The 21,269-nt window shown below is 40.5% G+C and overlaps 1 protein-coding gene across 2 annotated transcripts in view; it reads left to right on the top strand.

The window, feature by feature from the left end:
• Exoc6 (exocyst complex component 6) overlaps positions 1–21,269 on the top strand; it is a 139,452-nt gene extending 118,183 nt beyond the window's left edge. Inside the window, exons 21-22 of one of the 2 annotated variants that reach the window (XM_028773486.1) lie at positions 18,743–18,855; positions 20,055–21,269. In XM_028773486.1, coding sequence (XP_028629319.1) covers positions 18,743–18,855; positions 20,055–20,187 — 246 coding nt within the window. In that variant the 3' untranslated portion in view covers positions 20,188–21,269. Of the gene's footprint in view, positions 1–18,742; positions 18,856–20,054 lie in introns of those variants that run through there. The other variant, XM_028773484.1, reaches the window with a different exon arrangement.

Consider the following 21,269-nt stretch of genomic DNA (forward strand, 5'->3'; position numbering starts at 1 on the left):
TTATAAGTTGGGCCACATTACAGAGTTCTTTGCATGCTTTTTGATCATGGGTTCTAACCTGGAGATGATGAGTTGCTTTTGGTAGGTTCATACAGAATCCTGTGTGTATCTTCTTTCTGAGCAGAAAGCATAATGTTTCCATTTCAAAGGAAACATGTTTGACCTGCACATTGTAACTGATCACTATTACTCTAGTATGGTGGTTCTCAACCTGTAGGTCACAACTCCTTGTAGTCAAATGACATTTTCATGGGGGTCCTACATCAGATATCCTGCATATCAGATATTTACATTATGATTCATAACAGTAACAAAATTACAGTTATAAAGGAACAATGAAATAGTTTACGGTGGGAGAGTCACCACAACATCAAACTGTATTAAAGGGTCTGAGCATTAGGAAGGCTGAGCACCACTGCTCTAGAGGCACTGAAAGCTGGACAGATTAATCAAGATCATAAGAGCTGCTCTAGTCTCAGGTGTTTCTTCATGTGTTTACAGGCAGATGTTTGAGTACATGCCTTGTCCACTGTTCAATGCTGGGAAACCCACAGTGACGGAGACAGGCAGAAATGCTGTTCTCATAGTTTCTACAGTTTTCAGAGTTACATCTTAGAAGGAGATCCACAACAGACAGTGATGATTTCAAATGGCTTTAGATGGAACGTCTGAGAGCTGCCCGGTGGTCTGAGGAAATAAAACGTCCGTGTGGTGGTGACTGGAGGTGAAGTGGGCCGCTCAGACGTGTTGATCGGGAACTCTTTCAGGAAGAGGCCTTTGAGCAGGTACCTGAATGAACCGGGAAGGTGTGCAGGTGTAGACCTCGCAGAGTCTGAAGATGCGCCAAAGAACAGAACAGTGGTAATCGTTATGGCTAGTATGTAACAAGCCAGGACAGAGGTGCAGATGACGCAGGAAGATTCCTAGCACACAGTATCCATGCAGGACCTTGGAAAAGAGCTTGGGATTGTAAGTGTGATGAGGAATTAGCCAGGGAGCTTGAATGTGTATCCTGTTCTAGTTGACACTTTGAGAGATCATTCTGATTGCTTTAAGGAGAGTAGATGTTTAAAAAGACAAAATTAGAATCAGAAATATCAATAAGATTGCTTTGGTATTCTCAGATTCAGGTGATTGAGGTTGTGTTGTATATTGATAATGTGATTGACGGTGATGTCATCATATAGACTCAGAATTTTTATATTTTAAGAATTGCATGTAGTTGAGTTTGTCTTGAACAACTGGTTTGCTTTTATCGCAAGAATTCTGTGTTTTCTAATTAACTCCATTTTTGAGTTAGAAAACATGGGTGTGTAGTTCAGCACCATTTTCATTCTGTACACTCTTCTCTCCCTCGCTCACTTTCCCTGAGTTTTCTTGGTTATTACATTGCGTTGGTTTTAAAGCTACCATTGCAAGTTGCCATAACACCCTTTGAAACAATGTGGTTTGTAAATGAACACTTGTTATGAGAATCCTAAAATGTTTTGCAGTAGGAAGTACTACATGTAGATGGATTTTCCCCCTGTTTATTAAATAAATCTTTCTTGATTTCCTCAAATAGCCAAGCAGTAAGGAAGTACAATAGATAGTAGACATGAGCTGGGGCGGTGGTGTGTGTGTGCGTGTGTGTGTGTATGCTGTAACCTCAGCACTCTAGAGGCAGATTGGAAGGTTGTGAGTTTGAGGCTAGCCAGGGATGTACTCTCAGGGCCCTGCTTCAACAAAGACTAGTCAATCTGAGAGATGAGTTAGTTGGTATCAAAGAAGACAGTGTTATCCCTGCTAAAGGACAGAAGCTTGACAAGCGTGACCAGGAAGCCACAAGCTGTGCTGGTCAGACCACTGTTGAACAGGACAGCAGACACTCCATGGGCTCCCACCTCAGTAAGTGTAGCATGACCTTGGAAAACAGTTTCCTGCACTGTCAGCTGTTAGCTTCAATGGTAAAGATTTTGTGGTTTACTTCTGGGAGAGGTTTCTTTCTAGACTTGGTTGTCATTGCTGAAGTTAGTGACTTATGTGACACTTACAGAGGCCATCAGTTGATTGATCAGCTGCCATCCTCCTATACCTAGCATATTTCATCAGAACAATGGCAGGGTGGTGGCTTCGCTGAAAATAGTGGCCAACTATTTGGGCCTGGCCTTTCCTCCCACCAGTGCTTGGGAAAGGAAGCCCCTCCTTCTTTTTACCCCCCTCGCCTACTCTCTGCTACCTTTCCTCATACCCCAAATGACTACAGGTCACAAATTCTAGGAAAGACCTTCTGTCAGTCATCAAGGGAAAAAAGGAGATCCCTGTAACTTTGCAAGACTCAAACTGTATTTGACTCAAACAGTCCTGGAATCCGTCCTTGGCCATGAACAAATCTTGGACGTTATGAAGGAAGTAATTGGCCAGAATTCTTGCCATGGAGACCGGGTGTCTGCCAAGATTTCACTTTGAAATTTCTGTCTTCTGTTTCTAGTCTTAAGGCATCATAACAAACCATTCTTTTGCCACTAGTCTATTTTATTCTTTTATGAAGAAGTCACTTTTAAATAACAATTACTTCCACTATAATTAAACAAATCTCCTTTTGTTTGCATTATTTTTGTTACCATATTGTATATACACCCTGCTTGCTTAAACTTGCCCACATAATTCCTTCACAGGAACTCTATTTAGGAGTTTCAAAGTCTTTGACTTCTTAAAGTATTAATGAGATTTGCCAAAGTTGTAGTATCCGAACACTTGACTGGATACAGCAACAGGACAATAAGCTTGTCCACACAGCTCCTCCAGCAGGCTCTTTCTTCTTTAGACAATTCTAAATTCATCTGAAGAGCCAGTGACTTAAATGAAGATGTATTGTGGTTTACTCCTGAATATAACAAGACCAGACATCTCAGAGAGTTTACCTTAAGGTCCAGATATGAGAAAAGTCTGCTGCCCTTCGGAAGTGCTTAGATTGTGAAGGATTAGTCAGAACCTGAATGGCTTTTACCTTTCTCTTCTTTGTGTTCCCTTGCTGTAACTGCAGATCATGACTTATGCTTTAATATGTAGGTGACTTGTGCTCATACCTTCAGTTATTAATAACATTTTGAACTCAGATTTTCAAATGTTATTTCAAGAATTAAGTTTGAGCTGCTTTATGGTATGGGAAATTATTCTTTAAAATGAAGCATATTTTTTCTCTTTCTCTGCTGAAGATTGAACCAAGGGCTTTGTACATACTTGACATATGCTTTACCACATAACTATGTCTCCAGCCTAGTTTCTCATTTTAAAATGATTACACACCCATAAGAAGTTATAGGTAAGTCCCCAGTACCCTTCATCTGGCTTTCCCAGGGATAGTTGTAGTATGATTGTCAAGATCAGAGAAATGTTTAAAACACAGCAAACAAACCTCATTTCTCCCCATCTCTACAGCCTGTCAGAGTAACTGGTTTGTTTCTGTCCAAACCCTTTGTTATTCACACATATATGTGAGTTCACTTAAAGTTCATACATATAGTTATGCTTTGTTTTGAGATCTGAGCTCACTGTATGTGGCCTAAGCTGGCCTTGGATATGATCTTCCTACCTCAGCCTCCTGAGTGTTGGGATTACAGCCATGTGCCATCACGCCAGGCTTAGTCATTGTCTTTTCTTGCAGTGTGGCTGGGGTTGTTTACGTTATGTAATAACATCTTAAATGCAGCATGCTGTTGTTTTATGTTGATAAATGTGGATCCACCTGATTCTCTTTGACTTATTCATGGTGTTCTGTAGTATGAACACACCATAATTTACTGAAGCGTGTGTCCTTGTTGTTAGACATGATAGAATCTCAGGATTTTCACTATAAGTAATACCACAAATAATATCCTTATATAATGAGCAGTTGTGGTTATTTTAGTAGGCGTTTAAAATTAATATTCCTATATATTATCAAAAGTATGCTCATCATTTAAAATGAGCTACTAAGTAATATGACAAGAAAATTAACAGATTTGTGAAAAACATGTACCACGTAAATATGTAGTTGGGCAGACGTAGACTGTTTCCTTATTTATGGTGTAAGCATTATCATTCTTCACTGTGGCAGGAGTTGTTGTTGTTGTTTTGGTGAGGAAGCAATGCTGGAGATCAAACACAGGTGAGCCAGGTGAGCACTCTACTGCCAAACTGCACTCCCTAGCAAAGAAATAGACTAAAGTTCCTAGAACAGTCTGCCACAGTAAAAGGTAGAAATATCCTGGACTTTGATGAATATTATACAAGCTATTATAATTATTAAATATTAACCCAGTAGTTACAGTATTGAACAAGGAACTTTTTGGAGGTGGGGGTGGGGCTCCTTGAGACAGGGCTTTTCTGTCCTGGAATTCACTTTATAGACTAGGTTACGATAAGAGATCATCTGCCTCTGCCTCTCAAGTGCTGAGATTAAAGTGCCGCTAATACTCTGCAGGAAATGCTTATAGAAGTGAATTCACTTTGAGGCGAAAATTCCTAGTATTCATTTATAAGTACTTTCTAGGGCCAGTGAATGACAGCTGTCTTCAAATTTGGATGTCTCAGAGAGCTGCTCAGACTCCGCTAGTGTTTTGCTTTTTGTTTTTGAGACAGGACCTCACTGTGTAGCCCTGGCTGGCCTGGAACTTGATTTAAAGACCAGGCTGGCCTCAAACTACCAGAGATCTCCCTGCCTCTGCCTCCCAAATAGTGCTGGGATCAAAGGAGTGCACCACTATTCCTGGCCCACTGCTGGCACTTGAAAGGAATATGTTCCTTTTCATCTGTGCTGTGTGTGTGTGTGTGTGTGTGTGTGTGTGTGTGTGTGTGTGAGAGAGAGAGAGAGAGAGAGAGAGAGAGAGAGAGAGAGAGAGAATGTGTGTGTGTCAGTGTGTCAGTGTGTGAAAGACAGAAAGAGAAGGGGGTCATTGTGAAAGAGCTTTTGATTAATGATATTCAGGGAGAGGGGGAAGTGAGACCAAGGCTAGGCTGACCTCAGGCTCAGCAATCCTCCTGCCTCAGCACATTCAGATACATAGACTTTGGAAACTCTCATGGCAGCCTTTCCCTTTTCTCTGTGGGATGTGGTTGGACACTGTCTTTCCAGGCACTCATTTCCTGTGTATTCCCCCACGTTCACTGATTGAAATAGCTGGTTATTCTGTGTTAGTAATTTCTCTCCCAACTCTGGTTATCCATTCCTTTTTGCCTCCTGGTATTTTTCTTGTTTCATTATCATTGTGTGTAGTATGTATTATTTCCTTTTGTTTCTTCTGTGCCCTTGTCATCTGAAATCCCCCATTCTGATGGAAAATGGCGCTAGCCTTCAGCAGTTTGGCAGAAAGATTTCTCCTCCTCCTCTTCCTATTGTTGTAGGCACCCTAGCTGGCTGGCTCTCTCATATAGAGTGCTTGCTTTTCCTGGCTCCACCCCTCCTGTGCCTCCTGTCATTCCCCTCGGTTGCCAGCAGTCCCTCACTGTTAACTTTTGCAGTGACTCTATTTATAGTCATATGCCCTTCTTTTCTTCATTCTCAGGTGATAGCCATTTTTAATGAGTTCATGACACTCCCAGAAAGTGCAGCTGGGTACCTATCTTGTGTTTGAGTTTGAGGCCAGCCTGGTCTACAGAATGAGTTCCAGGGAAGCCAGGGCTACACAGAGAAACCCTGTCTAGAAAAAGATGAAAAAAACAAACCAACCAAACAAGCAAAGACAAGTGAATAAACAACAACAAAAAAAAATGTACCACACTAGAAACACAAATGGACATGCCTTTGTCTTTCCCTGATGTCACAATTCACTGAGAAATTTCAAAAGCCATGCCAGTTTTGTTGGGTGCAATTTACCAGGGTGTCTCAGTTTCCATAGGTAGTAGCTGCAAGCACAGGATCTTTTATTCCACTCTTAATTACTAATATGAGCTCAGGTCACAGCTCTGCTTCTGCCTCCCGAGTGCTGCGATTAACAGCGTGAGCCACCACGCTCGGCATGCAGTATACTCTGAACGGTACTCAGACTGAGTGCGTAGTGTGGGGAGTTGGCAAAGGAAGGTAGAAGAATTTTAAGGAAAAGGGACCACATAAAAGAGGTACCCAGTTGTACTTCTGTGGTGTGTGTGTGTGTGTGTGTGTGTGTATGTGTGTGTGTGTGTAGACCTTTCTGGAGCTAAGCAGAAGCAGAAATGACTGCTGTGGATAGATGGGTAGTGAAGTAGTAGCACACCTGGGTGACTCCCAGTCTCCTCTGATCAGTTTGTAGGTGGGATCATTTTATTTTCTAAAATACACCGTATTCACCAGACCATTCCTTGTGGGCAGCGCTGGACAGGTGGTGGTGGCTACATAACCGACAAGGTGTGTGAGTCACCCTTCTACATTTGTAGTCAAAGTGAAGAGAAATGTAAAGTAGGGTCACCCGGGGCAGGCACAGCTGAAAGTTCCCGCTTTCTGCTATGCCGCGTGGAAACATGTAGAGCAGGACAGACTCACCTCTACAATTACGCCCAAGATACTTTCTCAGGTCTTCCTTCTACCAAGCAGTGTGCTCTACAGTGCTGTGAATGGCATTGTTGGTGTAATCAGCATACTGGCTGGCAGTGGTGTGTGTGACTATCCCATTACACTTACAATTTTCTTTTTCTTTTTTAAAGACTTATTTTATGTATATGAGCACATTGTAGCTGTATCCAGACACACCAGTAGAGGGCATCAGATTTCATTACAGACGGTTGTGAACCACCATGTGGTTGCTGGAATTGAACTCAGACCTCTGGAAGAGCACTCAGTGCTCTTAACCACTGAGCCATCTCTCCAGCCCATGATTTTCTTAAATACAAAGACTGGATAATCACAGTGTCAAAAGTAGTGCTTGTCATGATCCCTTTATTACAGAAGAGCAAGTTGAGATCAAGTTAGAGCTCCTTTAAATGGTTAATTAAAAATGCAGGTTACTTTGTTTTTTGCAACTTAGGTGGGTTGGGAAATTTAACCTAAAACATTAACCTTGGTAGACAATATTGCTGTCTATTATAGACTGTTTCCAGATTTGTGAGAATAAATGTCATTTAATTAATTAACTTATTTATTTATGATATCTTTCAAGACAGGGTTTCTCTGTGCTACTCCTCTGTCTTGTGTTGTGTTTTGATGAGTATACCCCATCCCATCTGAAATTTTCACTACAAATAACATAAGAGACAGTCATTCCAATGACACCTCTTCTTTATAAAAAGAAAAGGAGGAGTTGTAGGGCAGTGGACCGTGCCAGAAAACTTGGTAAGGCTGAGTGGGTTGGAAGCCCAGGAACACAGAAGGGATGGTAGGAGCCTCACCTGCTTCCAACAAGGCCCCTGTCACATGACCACACTCCCTACATAGGAAGGTGACCTATGGTCAAGTAGATCAGAACAAAGTTCTCCATGCTAATGAGGTATCTTAGAGGCCCTGAGAGTTAGCCAACGAGCTTCCCTTCCCAGACATTCTTTTCTGCAAAAGGTATTTAATCTCTGGTACACCCTGAAGAGGTGGCATGCATCCATTTTCCACGAAGAGCAGTCAATAAGCCATGTGGATAAACATGGACTGTCTCTTTCAACAAGAACTTCCATGGGGAGCATTGAGAAAGCCTTAGTCTACAGAGCCACACTGTCTAAGTCTCCCACAGAAGGAAGGTGAGCTAAGAGTACCCCATCTCATTCCCACCCCCACCCCCACTCCCCACCTCCTCGCCTGCCTCTACCTCCTAGTGCTGGTATTAAAAGTGTGCACCACCACCACCTGGCAAAACCTTAGTTCTTAAGCATTATCCTATTCAAGTGGAATATCAGATTGTTACTGGTAAGGGGACAGAGACACAGCTACATAGTGTCACCCTCAGCAGCCTGAGCAGTTCCTCAGACCAAATTGGGATTCATGGCTTTGATGTAGGGAAGAATTTCAGGATTATCCAGTCAGATGGAACAGAGTTAAAGATTATATCAAAGGCATTTTTATATTAATATAAATGTGAGGGTTAGGAGAGACAGAGGCACTGAGAAGAAAGACATATCCAAGTATGGTATAGGTTTCCCAGAGGACAGGAGAAGGATGTGAGATACATTCAGGTGTGGGTGTGGCTCCTCAAAAAAGAGTAGCAGTCAACTGTCCTAATATTACCCATATATACCATTTAAATCTCAAGTTAGATGTCATAAAGTTGCTAAGAAACCCTTTCAGTAAGCAAGATTCTAAGGGCCATGAGGAGTGTCAGACTTATAATCTGATAGGAAGCCACTGGGCTTGCACAAGGACCACAGGGGTCACACATCTCAGCTTTAAAGGGGTTTCTAGAAGGAGTCCTAGAATATTGTAGGTTTATAACTGGGGAGAGAGAAGCCTTGCTGTGCTGGGATCTTGGCTAAGTCTCCCACAGAAGGTCAGTGAGCTAAGCTGGAGTTCCCCATCTCACCCCCACCCCCATCCCCACCCCCCACCTCCTCCCCTGCCTCTGCCTCCTAGTGCTGGGATTAAAAGTGTGCACCACCACCACCACCTGGCAAAACCTTAGTTCTTAAGCATTATTTAAGAACTAAGGGGACTTGTTTCTCTTTCTGCTTCTCATGTCCCCTAAGTTCCCTCTTTCTATTTTGCCTCAAGATAAGTAAGTAGAGTTTTATTAGGTAAGAGAATGGAGGGCTTGGTTTTCTCTAATTTCTAACATTCTGATGCGCCACAATTAAATATAAGATACTTCAAAAATATTTTTTAAAAATGCTGGCTTATTTTAAGTTGTCATGTTCATCAAGCCTTTCCTTAAATCATTCTCTCTGAATACTCTCAGATTCTTGCCAAGAAGTTTTACTTTTAATATTTTATGAAAAATTTCAGCCAATCTGTAAAATACTTAGAAGATAAGTTCCACCTTCCTACATCCCACCCCCACCCCCCTTCTTTTTTTGCCTCTTAATTATCATGAACCAGGCTTTACCTCCTCACCTATGTTGAAGGCACTGGGCCAGGCATTGTTTCTGCTCTTACAAAGAGACTAGGGCTGGAGTTTTTCTGATGACCTAGTGTGAGCTGTTTATGCAAGGTATCAATGGAAACAATTATCCTAACAGGATGACACAGCCTATTAGGCTTAGAATGTCCCGATTTCCTGTTTAGGTTATCCAGAGGTCAGATGCACTCCACTCCAGTCCGCATAGTAGAGTGTGGTAGGACTTGAATCACAATCCATTGATCATTTATTCTCCCGAGAAAATAAATAGCTCCCTTGCTACTGTTCGTTATTTTATAGCTACAGCCTTAGTAAGAGTGTGATGCTAATAGTTCTTCCTAACAGTGGGTCTTCAAGTACATTTGTCACAATGTTGCAGTTGTCACTTAACCTCTCTGGAATCTGTTACTAAGCACTGTGGCCCAACATAAGCCTTGCTTTCACGCTGTGAACCCCTGCCTCAGTGAATCAGGCTTCTTGGTTTGCTGTTTGCCTTTTTACTCCTCTATTTAATTATGCTCCAGGGTATGGAAAGACATTTCTCTTTAAAACAGATTAAGCTTCAAGTGTTCTGACATGTTTTTCTAGCAAATTATTATACTTAACAAAAGATAATTACGTATACAATCAGATCTGGAGGTAAATGGTTAATTAAAGTGCCTTTTAGATTCAAGAAAAATAAATACATATTTTAAGTTGCTTGAGTAAAGATAATAAAATCTATTACAGAAAGAAATAAATGGCCAAGAATACAGATCCTGTGGAATATAGAATAGTAGCGTATTTATTTGTGTGTATGCGTTGCCCTACCACTGTGCTTCAATGCCAGCCATAATACTCTCTCTGTTATATGGGCATCATAATGTGCCCACTTTGGGGCTGGAGAGATGGCTCAGTGGTTAAGAGCACTGACTGTTCTTCCAGAGGTCCTAAGTTCAATTCCCAGCAACCACATGGTGGCTCAAAACCATCTGTAATGGGATCTGGTGCCTTCTTCTGGTGTGTCTGAAGAGATCGACAGTGTACTTACATACAATAAATAAATAAATAAATAAATAAATCTTTTCAAGAACAAACAAACAACAAAAAAGTGCCCACTTTGTTAATGTCCATTATGCTGCCTTGGCTAGTCCAGTTCACTTTGCATTGGACTCCAAGGCAGATGGTAAAGGCTGGCACATACAACTCTCTAAAGCAGAGAAATGGTAGTCTGAGATCTGTCTTTTCCTCTGAAGAGCTCCTACAAGGGTTAGAACTGGAGTCCCCCACAGTAGAGATGCACCCTCTTCTTTCTAAAGCAGTTGGGGTTTGTTTTACTTAGTTTCGTCTACTGTAAATGCCTTGAGTTCCGTCTTGTTTGTTTGTTTTTCTTTGTGTGTGTGTGTGTGTGTATATGTGTGTGTGTGTGTGTGTGTTGAGACAGGATCTCATAACCCAGGCTTGTCTCAGAGTTGCTGTGCAGCTGAGGGTGGCCTTGGCCTTCTCATCCTTCCGTATCTACCTCCCCTGGGCTGGGATTATAGACATGTGCCACCATGCCTTGCCTCTAAGTTCCATTTAAAATAAGTAAATGACAAGATGCCATTTAGACACTTCAATGTCTAAAGTATTTAGTTTTAATTTCAACTTAGTTTAGTCCCTTAAGCCAGAACTAGCACTTATATGACAAATTATAAATCTTATTAGACTTAGTAAAATTTTAGAGTTAAACATATACGACTAATTTTACTGGAGATTAAATTAACCCAGGTATTAGATTCCCCACATTTTTTTGTACTTTATCTTAAATCACAGCCGTTATCTCATGTGGGAAACGAGGTTTAATGGGACACCCACTTAGATGGAAAAATGATTAGCTCTACCCCTCCCCCTTCTCGGCAGTCACACTCGGAAGATGTGCAGGCATCTAGCGAGGGCCTCAGCGTAGCTCTCCTTGAGCATAGAGAGGTAGGCAGTTTCCCCCCTCAGCTAATCTAGATTTTTGTCTTTTACCACTTGATTTCTCCCAAACTCAGTTCACAGGAGTCTATCATATTTCTTCAGTACTATAATGAAGCAAAATGACTTATCAGAAAGAACCGTGAGTCTAGTAAGTGCCTCTCGAGGTTCAGGGTTTAACCCCTTACTACTGGGAGCCTTCAAGTTTCGCCTGACTTATGTAAGTGCATCCGATGATGTAATAAATCCAGGCAGAAAATTAAATGTATGATGGAATATGTTTATTTAGTGTGTTAGGTGGTGCCATTATGGGTTTACAGAAGGAAATTTCAGAAGAGCTTTGGTTTCACAATGCTCTATACATCTGTGGTACATGTTAAACCATTACCCTGTGTAGCCCAGCTTACAGAATGATAGATGTTACTAAAACTTCAGAGGTGTATTGACTATTTTCATTAATATCTCTTTCTCCTTCTCTCTCTCTTTCTCTCTCTCTCTCTCTCTCTCTCTCTCTCTCTCTGTCTCTCTCTCTCTGTATGCGTGTGTGTATTTAATATAATTCATCAACAACAGGTAGGAAGTACTAATAGAGGCTACAGTAGTGACCTTTGAGAATATACTAAGTGAAAAGCCAATTACAGAAGACCATGGTGCAGGATTGCCATTTGGGCATGACTGCTGGTAACTATGGGGGCCGGGCAGCAAACTCTAAAATGGATTGAAATGGTGTCAAACTTTGTGAATGTACTGAAAACCATGGATTTTAAGTGAGTACATTGTGCAGTACACCTCGAAACTATTTTATTTTATTTTGTTTTATTTTATTTTATTTTATTTTATTTTATTTTATTTTATTTTTCGAGACAGGGTCTTTCTGTGCAGCTCTGATTGCCCTGGAATTTATACTCTGTAGACCAGGCTGGCGTCAAATTCAGAGATCCTTCTGCCTCTGCCTCCCAAGTGCTGGGATTAAAGGTGTGCACCACCTTAATGTATTGAAGCTCAGCTTCAAAACTATTTTTAAAAACCCTTTTTAATGATGTAACTTTAATTGTATGAAAGTTATAAAAGTGAAAAGAGAAAAATTGTAAAATTGCTGTTCTAAGTAGGAAGATCATGTAAGTAAGGCAGATTCTATGTAAGAGCGGTATACATCCAGAATTAGAAAAGGCAAGGCTGCCGTATGTGCGGAGCCACCAAGCTGACCAGGAGTTAGTGCTGTGCTGTGGTAAATCTCCAACCCCAATAAGCCCGTGCAAAACCGTGCTGAACTTCTGAGAGTGGCAAGGGATAGCAGTGAACTCTGTTCCATGGTATGCTCCACCTGATTATTTGCTGTGTATTATTTTTTAAAAAATTAATTTTAATAAATTAACATACAAATTTACTACATGTTTCTGTATTCTACTGTAGCCAAGGTAGCCACAGGAATTTGGTAAATGCGAAGTTTATAAATCTGATTATGTTCACCGCTGTTATTTGCCTCTTTCTCTGAAATTCCAATCCCACCTAATGTCTGCCTAGCACTATCCTACAGCTTAGCTTAGCTTAGCACTGCAAAGACTTTAAGGAAGGCCTGGTGTGGGGGCTATGAGCTTTTAATCCCAACACTCAGGAGGCAGAGGCAAGCAGGTCTCTGAGATTGAGGCCAGCCTGGTCTACATAGAGAATTCCAGGCCAGCCAGGGCTACATAGTGACACCCTGCCTCAAATAAATAAAGAGAAAAAAAAGGGAAGAAAGGAAAATTTAAATAATAAAAAAAAGAAGAGGAGCTGGAGAGATGGCTCAGTGGTAAGAGCACTGACTGTCTTCCAGAGGTCCTGAGTTCAATTCCCAGAAACCATGTGGTGGCTCACAACCATTTAGAATGGGATCTGATGCCCTCTTCTGGTGTGTCTGAAGATAGTGACAGTGTACTTACATAAAAAAAAAATTCAATAAATCTAAAAATAATAATAATAAAGAAGAAGAAGAAGAAAGAAAAAACACAGTTCCAAAATGTTTTGCTTCCACAGTGAATGACTTGAAGGCTGGTGCTTGTGAGCATGTACAGCACACAGTACCCTGAGGTACCACAGTCCTCACAGAGGGAGAGCAGAAGGCCTGGCTGAAAGCAGGCTTGGAAAAGGGACATTTGAATAGAGAAGGCTTGGGTAAAGACACTTAAAGGCTGTTAACACTAGGAGACAAGGAAAAGAGGAGGCTAAAGGAAAACTCTTGTGTTTTAAAACAGTCTTTTGTAGTATAGGTTCTAGGCTTGGACTCCTGCCTCTCCTGTTCATGTGTTGGGATTATAGATTCTATCACCATGCCGGGTTTTCTGAGGTGCTGGGGGTTGAATCTAAGGCCTCATGCATGCTAGGCCAGCACGTGACTGATTGAAGTATACCACTAACCCTTTGTATGGATTTTGACTAAGTTCACTGTGGCTCTATCTAAAATTCTCTCCTAAGCTTCATCTAGAGTTTTCTTATTGTGGTATTTTCACAGAAAAAGGAAATTTGATGCTGTAGAAAGCAGATAGTGCTCATTTGATGCCATTATCTGGAAAAGACAAGTATTCTTCCAGTGTGGCTTACTCAGTAAGAGCTCTCTTCTTCAATTCCCAGTAGGCAATTACTGGGGATTTGTTTGAAGGGCAAGTGTCCCTCTTCAGCGTTGTCCTGGGCTTAGGACTTGTTAAAGTCTCTGAAGCACTATAGGAACCTTGAGTCAGCTTCGTGCCTTGAAGGCGAAGGAAAACTGATCATCTGGTTTACTTTTGGATTTTGCAGAGCAACCCTGAGGTCCCAAGTGGATTTAGTGTTTGGAAAAGGGAACTTGGGGGACTAGTGCTGCCTGAGCCCCAAGGTCACTGTCCACATTTACAAAAGCAAACCTGGTGTCCCCAGTTGCTTCTCTCTTAATTCTTATTTATCTTTTGTCCTGGGTCACTGCCCCTGAGGCGCTTCAAAAGCAAAATCCAGAAGACCCAAGACCCAAAACAAAGAAAACTAAACCAGATTCAAGGAAAAATGACCCAGCACCATGGATTTGGTTTTGCGAAGGCAAAAAGGCAGTCTGAAAAGCTCCATAGAATGGCTTTAAGTCTGGCTGCACTTACTGTGCTATTTGCAGAGTGATCCACAGGTTTGATACCCAAGGATCTATAGAGTCTGAACGAGTGAGTCTATAGGACGGGACACTGTCAGCCAGCTAGATGGATCAGCATGGAGGAATATATATCTCAGTGATTCTGAAGTGATTCAGCTATTTTGAGCATATGAATGGGACCACCCGTGCAACCATTTGATTCCTTAAGCTGATCTTTTTGTTTGCTGGACACACAGGAAGCACTAAGGAAGTAAAACGTAGAACTTACAGATATTGGCAGGAATCCACTTGAAGTGTTACAGTCGTTCTCAAGGGTAACTTTGAATCCTTACTGAAAAAGGGATGCTAATTTTAAGTGATCTTTCAGACTGGGTTGAGATGGAACTGAAACATGCTCTTTTGCTACTTGGTTTTTATGGGATCCATACCTTGATTACTTCCCAAAGGACTTAAAGAAGCATTTTACTTGGCTGTTGGAAGAAACCCACTTACAGAACTTGGTACTGATCCTCATTGTCATGTGCCTTACTTTATCCTTTAATAAGCATCTGCGGAGTTGATTTGGATAATGTGGTGATGTTTTGTTTTTGTTTGTGTTCGAGCTACATCTTTGAACTCTATGTATCCATGGCAACTAATAAATTTACCTGTTGAGACCATGTTTTTCTCCCCATAGGACTAAAGGATTTTATGTGAGTACTGTAAATGTATTGTTTATTCACTGCTACCTGAAGGAAGCAAAGCTTGAAATGAAGTGATGTTTTCTGTAATAGCGGCTTTAATATTAAAAATGTAGCATCCTGAAACCTGGACAGTTTGAAGAGGGAGTCCCCAAGGCAATGAATGGCAGGGTGTGTAGTGAAGACCTGAGTGGGACCCTGTGGGACCTGGAATAAAGCCCTGGTCTTGTGTTACCCTTTCATTTCCATGGAGATGTATTTTTAAAGGGCCTTTAAAAATAGAGAGGCCTTAAGTACCAACACTCAGGAAGCAGAGGTTGATCTGCTGAGCCTGGCCTGACATACATGCAAGCTCCAGGCCACCACAGCTACAGAGTGAGAAGGTGTCTCAAAAGAACAAAAACAAAAAAGATAAGAAAGGACTTGGTGATCATTAGGGATGAGGCCATTGTTAGGGATGGGTCATTGCTAAGCCAGCCATTCCGAACGCTAGAGCTGCTTTCAAGGCAGACTGTTCCGGTCATTACAGCCAGTGCTCTGAAGAGATCCTGAGGGAATCCACCGTCTGCCAGTGGTCCAGTGATAGGCTGGGAGAGGTGATGGAGGGAAGTTAGTTGCCAGCGTTGCCAAGATTTGTTTCTATTCAGCTAATCCAGCAGCATTATGGGATTGAAAAATCCTTATGTCCGTGGAAAGGAGGAATTCGAGTATGTGATCAGCATGCTTCCTGCCCCATGATTCCTCCCTGCTCATAGCCATTAACTTGAAGACATAAACAGTGAAGTTGTACTGCAGCACACAGCCTCATAGTCAGAGACATAGAGCAGCAAGCAGGAGAGCACCAGGCAGTTGTGGTTTCCGTTGGTTTTACATGCTAAGCTGACAATACCTTCCCCTGTGTTAACAGAGCTCAATTACTTGGATTTGTGTGGATAATGTTTTTAAAAAATAATTTCTCTATGTTAGCATCAAAATACAATTCGTTTCTTTGTTAATTTATCACCACTTAGCAATGTATGCTCCTTGAGGAGAGGGACAGTGTCTAGTTTTTATTCTGTCTTCTGATACCTGCTATGGAATATAGCAGATTGAAGGTGGGCCATAAATGTTTGTTGAATGACTAAGTAAATTTTATCTAGATATCTGTTGTCAGTGTTGAGTTCCTTAAACCTTAATATGTAGGTGGTTTCCATAAATATCTACAGATTACACATGATACATATTTTATAAAGTATTTAATGTTAATGTGAAATATATAAATTAGACTCTGGCAGGAACATTAAACTTTATGTTTCCTGTAATCTCTAGTAATTTGCAGTGATTATCTGCATATGATGTCTGGTCATGTATACAAATTATCAGCAAAGTATTTCTATTTAGGAAAGACTTTCTGTGCTGGAGAAGGATCATGTGTCTTCACAGTTGGAGCTGGTTCAGTAAATAGGTTCCTTCTTTCCCATCTGGAGGTGGTAGTTCAGCCTTAGAGAGAAAAAGCCTCATTTACAGATTCTCTCCTCTCCCATCTTCCAAAGGTCACTTGCTAGTGCCCCTTTGAAGTAAGGGATGTTTCAGCCAGTAGACAGTGGCTGCTTTCTGCAGACTGTGTGCGGGACCATATTTACATGTGGAGTCACAGAGGATTCTTCACTGTGAGACTGTTCTGACAACTGTGTAGGTACTGTTTGTTAATGGAATTTATTTTAACAAATATATAAGTGGTCTGTGTAGCCCTGGTTGTCCTGGAACTCACTCTGTAGACCAAGTGGGCCTTGAACTCAGAGATCTCTCTGCCTCTGCCTTCCAAGTGCTAGGCTTAAAGGTGTGCAGCACCAGCAGCTGTAAATGTTATTTTTAACTCTAGCATTAATGAATGTCCACTGTAGAGTATTATAACAATAAGGAAAATAAGTTACTTGTAACCCCACAATAAAAGTAACCATTTTTAACATAGGTAAAACTCTTTCATGTATAGTGTTTTCTGTAATTAAGTAGCATTGTAACCATCTTCCTAAGCCATTTAAATTCTATGTAAATCAGTTTGTTAAGTATTCAATAGTCACTGTAAAGTTCTACTGCACTGTGTGTGTATATATATATATTTTCTTTTTCCCCTGTAGTGCTGGGCATTGACCCTAGACCTCATGCACACTAGGCACAAGTTTCTCGATAATTACATTTAGACTGCTTTAATTTGGTCCATAACCTAATAAAATGTTGGAGAGTAGTATTTCTACATAACTTTTTGTCTACTTTTATTATTTTTCCTATAACTCCTCTCCTGTAAGTCTAGTTACTCATTCAAGTAGAATGACTGCTTTGGTTCTTAAACCCGTTGCAAAATAATAGTCTGTCAATCACACCATCACCATCTGAGTATATGAAGTTAGTGTACCTTGGGGAAATACAGAAAAATGTATGTTACCAAACAACAATAAAAATATGAACATATTCTCCTTCCATTTCTGGACTATCCTTTTTATATTGTTTCATTAGTGTTTCTATAACAGTGTTTTAACTTCTGTTATGCCTAGAATGTTCTCTTGTCTGAAAATAAACTGAGTGACCATTAGTCATTAATCTTTTCACTATTGTGGGGGTAGAGAGTAGGCTCATTAGTCAAGGGAATGTGTTGTGTTACAAAAGATCTGGATTCAATTCCTAGCACCCCCCTAAAAACAAAACAAAAAAAATTAAGCTGGGCAATGGTGGCGCACGCCTTTAATCCCAGCACTTGGAAGGCAGAGGCAGGCGGATTTCTGAGTTCAAAGCCAGACCGGTCTACAGAGTGAGATCCAGGACAGCCAGGGCTATACAGAGAAACCCTGTCTCGAAAAACGAAGAACAAACAAACAAACAAACCCAATTCCCAGTACCCACACCGACGCTTGTCACCTCTGGGCACCAGGCACACGGGTGGTGCATAGGCATCCATACAGGCCAAACACTCTGACACATAAAATAATAAAAAGAAATCTAGGAAATTTTAAAAAGCACATTTTCCACCTTTTACAAGGGTCTGTCTGTATAGCAGTTGCAAGTTGATGGAGAAAAATAAGAGCCAAACAAGTCCCTTGCTTTCCCAAGAAAAGTTAAGTTTTTCCTAATCTTTCTTTGGGTAGCTTTAATCACCTTAAAAGTTTTTAGTCCTCTTAGAGTGGCTGGCTCCACACACACATCCTGAGAGTAAATATAATGCTTCCTTCATGTGAGCAAAACCAATAGAATCCTTATTTATCAAGTATTTTTTAAAAAGGAATATAGAAACTCGGGAGATAGTAAGTAAAGCATCAGGCTTTGTGCAGGAGCTCGGGCTCGAAGGGATAGGAAGTTGTCTTTAAATGGCTTAAAGGGTTAGGGCTTAAAGGTAGGTGGGACTTTGATGCTTTCGGCTGGCCTCACATGGCTTTTAAAAGATTATAACAATATTTGACGATGATTTTAAGTGGCGTTTATAAAGCAGATAGTCAGTTTTGAGACAGTACAGAAAACAGATGTCTTTTGTTGTTGTTGTTTGTTTATACAAAATGATTGGCTAGAGTTAACAGGCAGACTCCTGAAGCCCCGTCTTCCTGATTCTGAGATCTATCACCCAGGAGAATCCAGCAGAGGTTGTTTAATGCACTTAATTGAGATTAACTGAGCTTTTGCTTTAAATTACTTCAGGAAAGTCTGGCTGCAGACAGCTTCTTTGAAAGGTAAACACAGCTCTGAGAACGCCAGTTCCGTACACAGGTGGCACGAGCCTTACCTTAGCCTGGACACCCGGTAGTGTCCAAAGACAAAACAGGCGCCGATGTGATTTCCAGATGGCTTCATTACAATTGCATGAAAATGCCATCAATTGTTAGAACAGCAACCACTGACAATTTTAGCAATCCCAAAATTAAAAAAAAAATTAACAAATACTATTTTGGTTGTGAAGGACACTAATTATATTCTTAAAATGAATTTCATTATTTTATTGTAAAAAGGAAAACCATGTGGAAATGAACCAAGAAGCATATTCTTGATATATGTGAGTGAATGTCCCAAATCCGACATGATATTTTCATCCTCTTCCTCAGCTCCTTGACTTGTTTATGGTTTGGGATTGGTCTACTTACCTAGCTGATTATGGGCAGCCAGCCTCCAAGTACCTCCGTGTGAACCCACACTCGGCCCTTACTCTGTTGGAGAAGTAAGTATGTTCTCAAAACAGGTTTTTTTTTTTTTAATTTTGGATAGCATTTTATACAAGTTATAAAGCTCAGTTAAGCCAAATGTGATGGCATGTGCCAATAATCCCAGTCCTGAGGCAGGAGGATGATGACTTTGAGGGAGCTGATGCTATACTGCAAACAGGGAGGAAGGTGAGAGGGAAGGAAAGTTCAGTCTCTTGATGAACAGAAGATACGTTCCTTTCTTGTCTTTTAGAATCCTTTTGATTATCTATATGAGGGAAATGTTTTTCCTAATGTATCCTGAAAAATCTCAGGCTCAGTTTGCTTTATAAATGTGTTCATGGAAGCTTGGAATGTGTGGCAAAGCTGTAGAGTCCTTTGTGCTTGAGCTCATCCGCTCTACTGGAGAAAAAAGGGTTTACTTGGAGATACAGGAATTGAAGCTACTTAAAAATAAAATAAAATAAAATAAAATAAAATAAAATAAAATAAAATAAAAAACAGGACCAAGAATTGGAATGCTTGCTTCAGTGGTATCTGAGTCTTAAATTCTTTGCAGATAGAGAAATAGGTGATTTGAAAAACTGTATCGTGAAAAGGAGACTATGACGCAGCTCAACAGTTGCTCCCTCCTTTTCTCATTATGTAGCAAGCTTTCTCTTCACTCAGTCATATTTTGTTTAAAGTGGAACCATTAAAGTATAGTTTTGTGTTAAAATTATGTGTTGTTTTCCCAGATTTCAAAATATCTGTGGTTATTTGATTTGAAAAGATAAAAGAAGCTATTCACAATTTATATAAATTTATAAGCTTACATAAATTTATATATTATTTTATAATGTCATGAAATAAACCATAACATTTTAAAATCTTCTCCTAGCGCATTCACTGCCTTGCAGTCCTGCTGCGGGTGTGTGCTAAGCCCATGGAGGGCATCCTGGCAAAGCTCATGGCTTGAAGTTAAGAAAGCGGCAAGTCTTAGATCTGTGTGCTAGTGCAAGATCACCACTTTCTGTCTCTGAGTTTCTGTATCGCTAAATTTGGTGGATAATTCAGAGCATGATGGAAGGAGGGAAAGGAGGGAGGGAGGGAGAAAGGAAGGAAGGAAAGAAAGAAGAAGGAAGGAAGGAAGGAAGGAAGGAAGGAAGGAAGGAAGGAAGGAGTCTTAGAGGCAGCAGTTTTCTCTCCCTAAGTATTCATATTTGTTTGTTTGTAGGATGAAGGACACCAACAAGAAGAATAACATATTTGCCCAGTTCCGGAAGAGCGACCGAGACAGACAGAAGCTGATAGAGACAGTGGTGAAACAGCTCAGAGGCTTGGTGACTGGTATGTCCCAGCACACGTAGACCAGATCCATGCCTGATCCAGCACTGGATCTGGCCAGCACTGGTCATGAGACAATAATTTGTTTACAGAAGCCAAAAACTGTAGTAGAGGAAAGACACTGATGAGGGCTTAAACAATTAATGACAGCAAACATCATTTGTATGGATTTTTAAATAACTGAATACTATTTTATATATAAAAACTATAACATTAATTTTTTTCAATTTTAGAAGAAAAGTCAAAAGTGTAATATATAAATCCAATAAATTGTGTATGAAACTGATTGCAAATATTAGAAAAACATGTCTCTGCTTGCATTTTTTTCTCCTATTTAAGCTTGAAGGAGTTTCTGTGTGTGTCAATTATAGTTTGGGATACAGCCACTGCTGATAAGGAAATATTCACTGTCGTTGTTGGACTCTTAGCTTTTATTTTCACTTCAGTCAGTGTGACTTACATGACCCAGAAGTTTTAGTTCTGCAGAGTCTGTGGAGTAAGCACAGAAATCTTGAAAGTTCCTGAAGTCAGGCTCAGCTCACCAGGACAGTAAATTATTTGTTCTACTTAGATAGCTTAATCATTCTGAAAATGAAGAAGAGGGTTTGGATTTCCTAAAGATGAAGTGTTGTTTGTTCATTGAAGTTAATATTTCTGTCTGTATTTTTTGTAGCTACCCCCCTTTTTTAAAGTTATAGTTTGGTTTAAGTTAAAAGAGAAGGTAGTGAAAGGGGCTGTTTATGTCAGGTGTAGCTTGTCCCTGTTTAGACATGTTCTTTCTCCATAATGAAATTACCACAGGGTTCAGGTTAACACTATTAGATAGAAGATCTCAACGCTGTGGAAACAAACCGGATCAACTGAATTCTGAAAAGCCACAGCCAATGTACGTTTTCCTTTGGATAAACCACAGTGACACAAATGTCCATGTAAACCTGCCCTTTGTTTTCTCGCCATTGTAATGATGCTGAAGTACACCCTTTGCGTTTTCCGGATTTATGCCTGTAAGATTACCTGACTCTGTAAAATAAGTGTGAAGAGCTATGCTTACATGTCTGGATTCTGTGATAAAGTATTAAAAAGGTTGCCAGTTGTTGAAGATGTT

This window comes from Grammomys surdaster, unplaced genomic scaffold (assembly GCF_004785775.1).
Source record: "Grammomys surdaster isolate TR1022 unplaced genomic scaffold, NIH_TR_1.0 229, whole genome shotgun sequence".
In the NCBI taxonomy this organism is placed as follows: Eukaryota; Metazoa; Chordata; class Mammalia; order Rodentia; family Muridae; genus Grammomys; species Grammomys surdaster.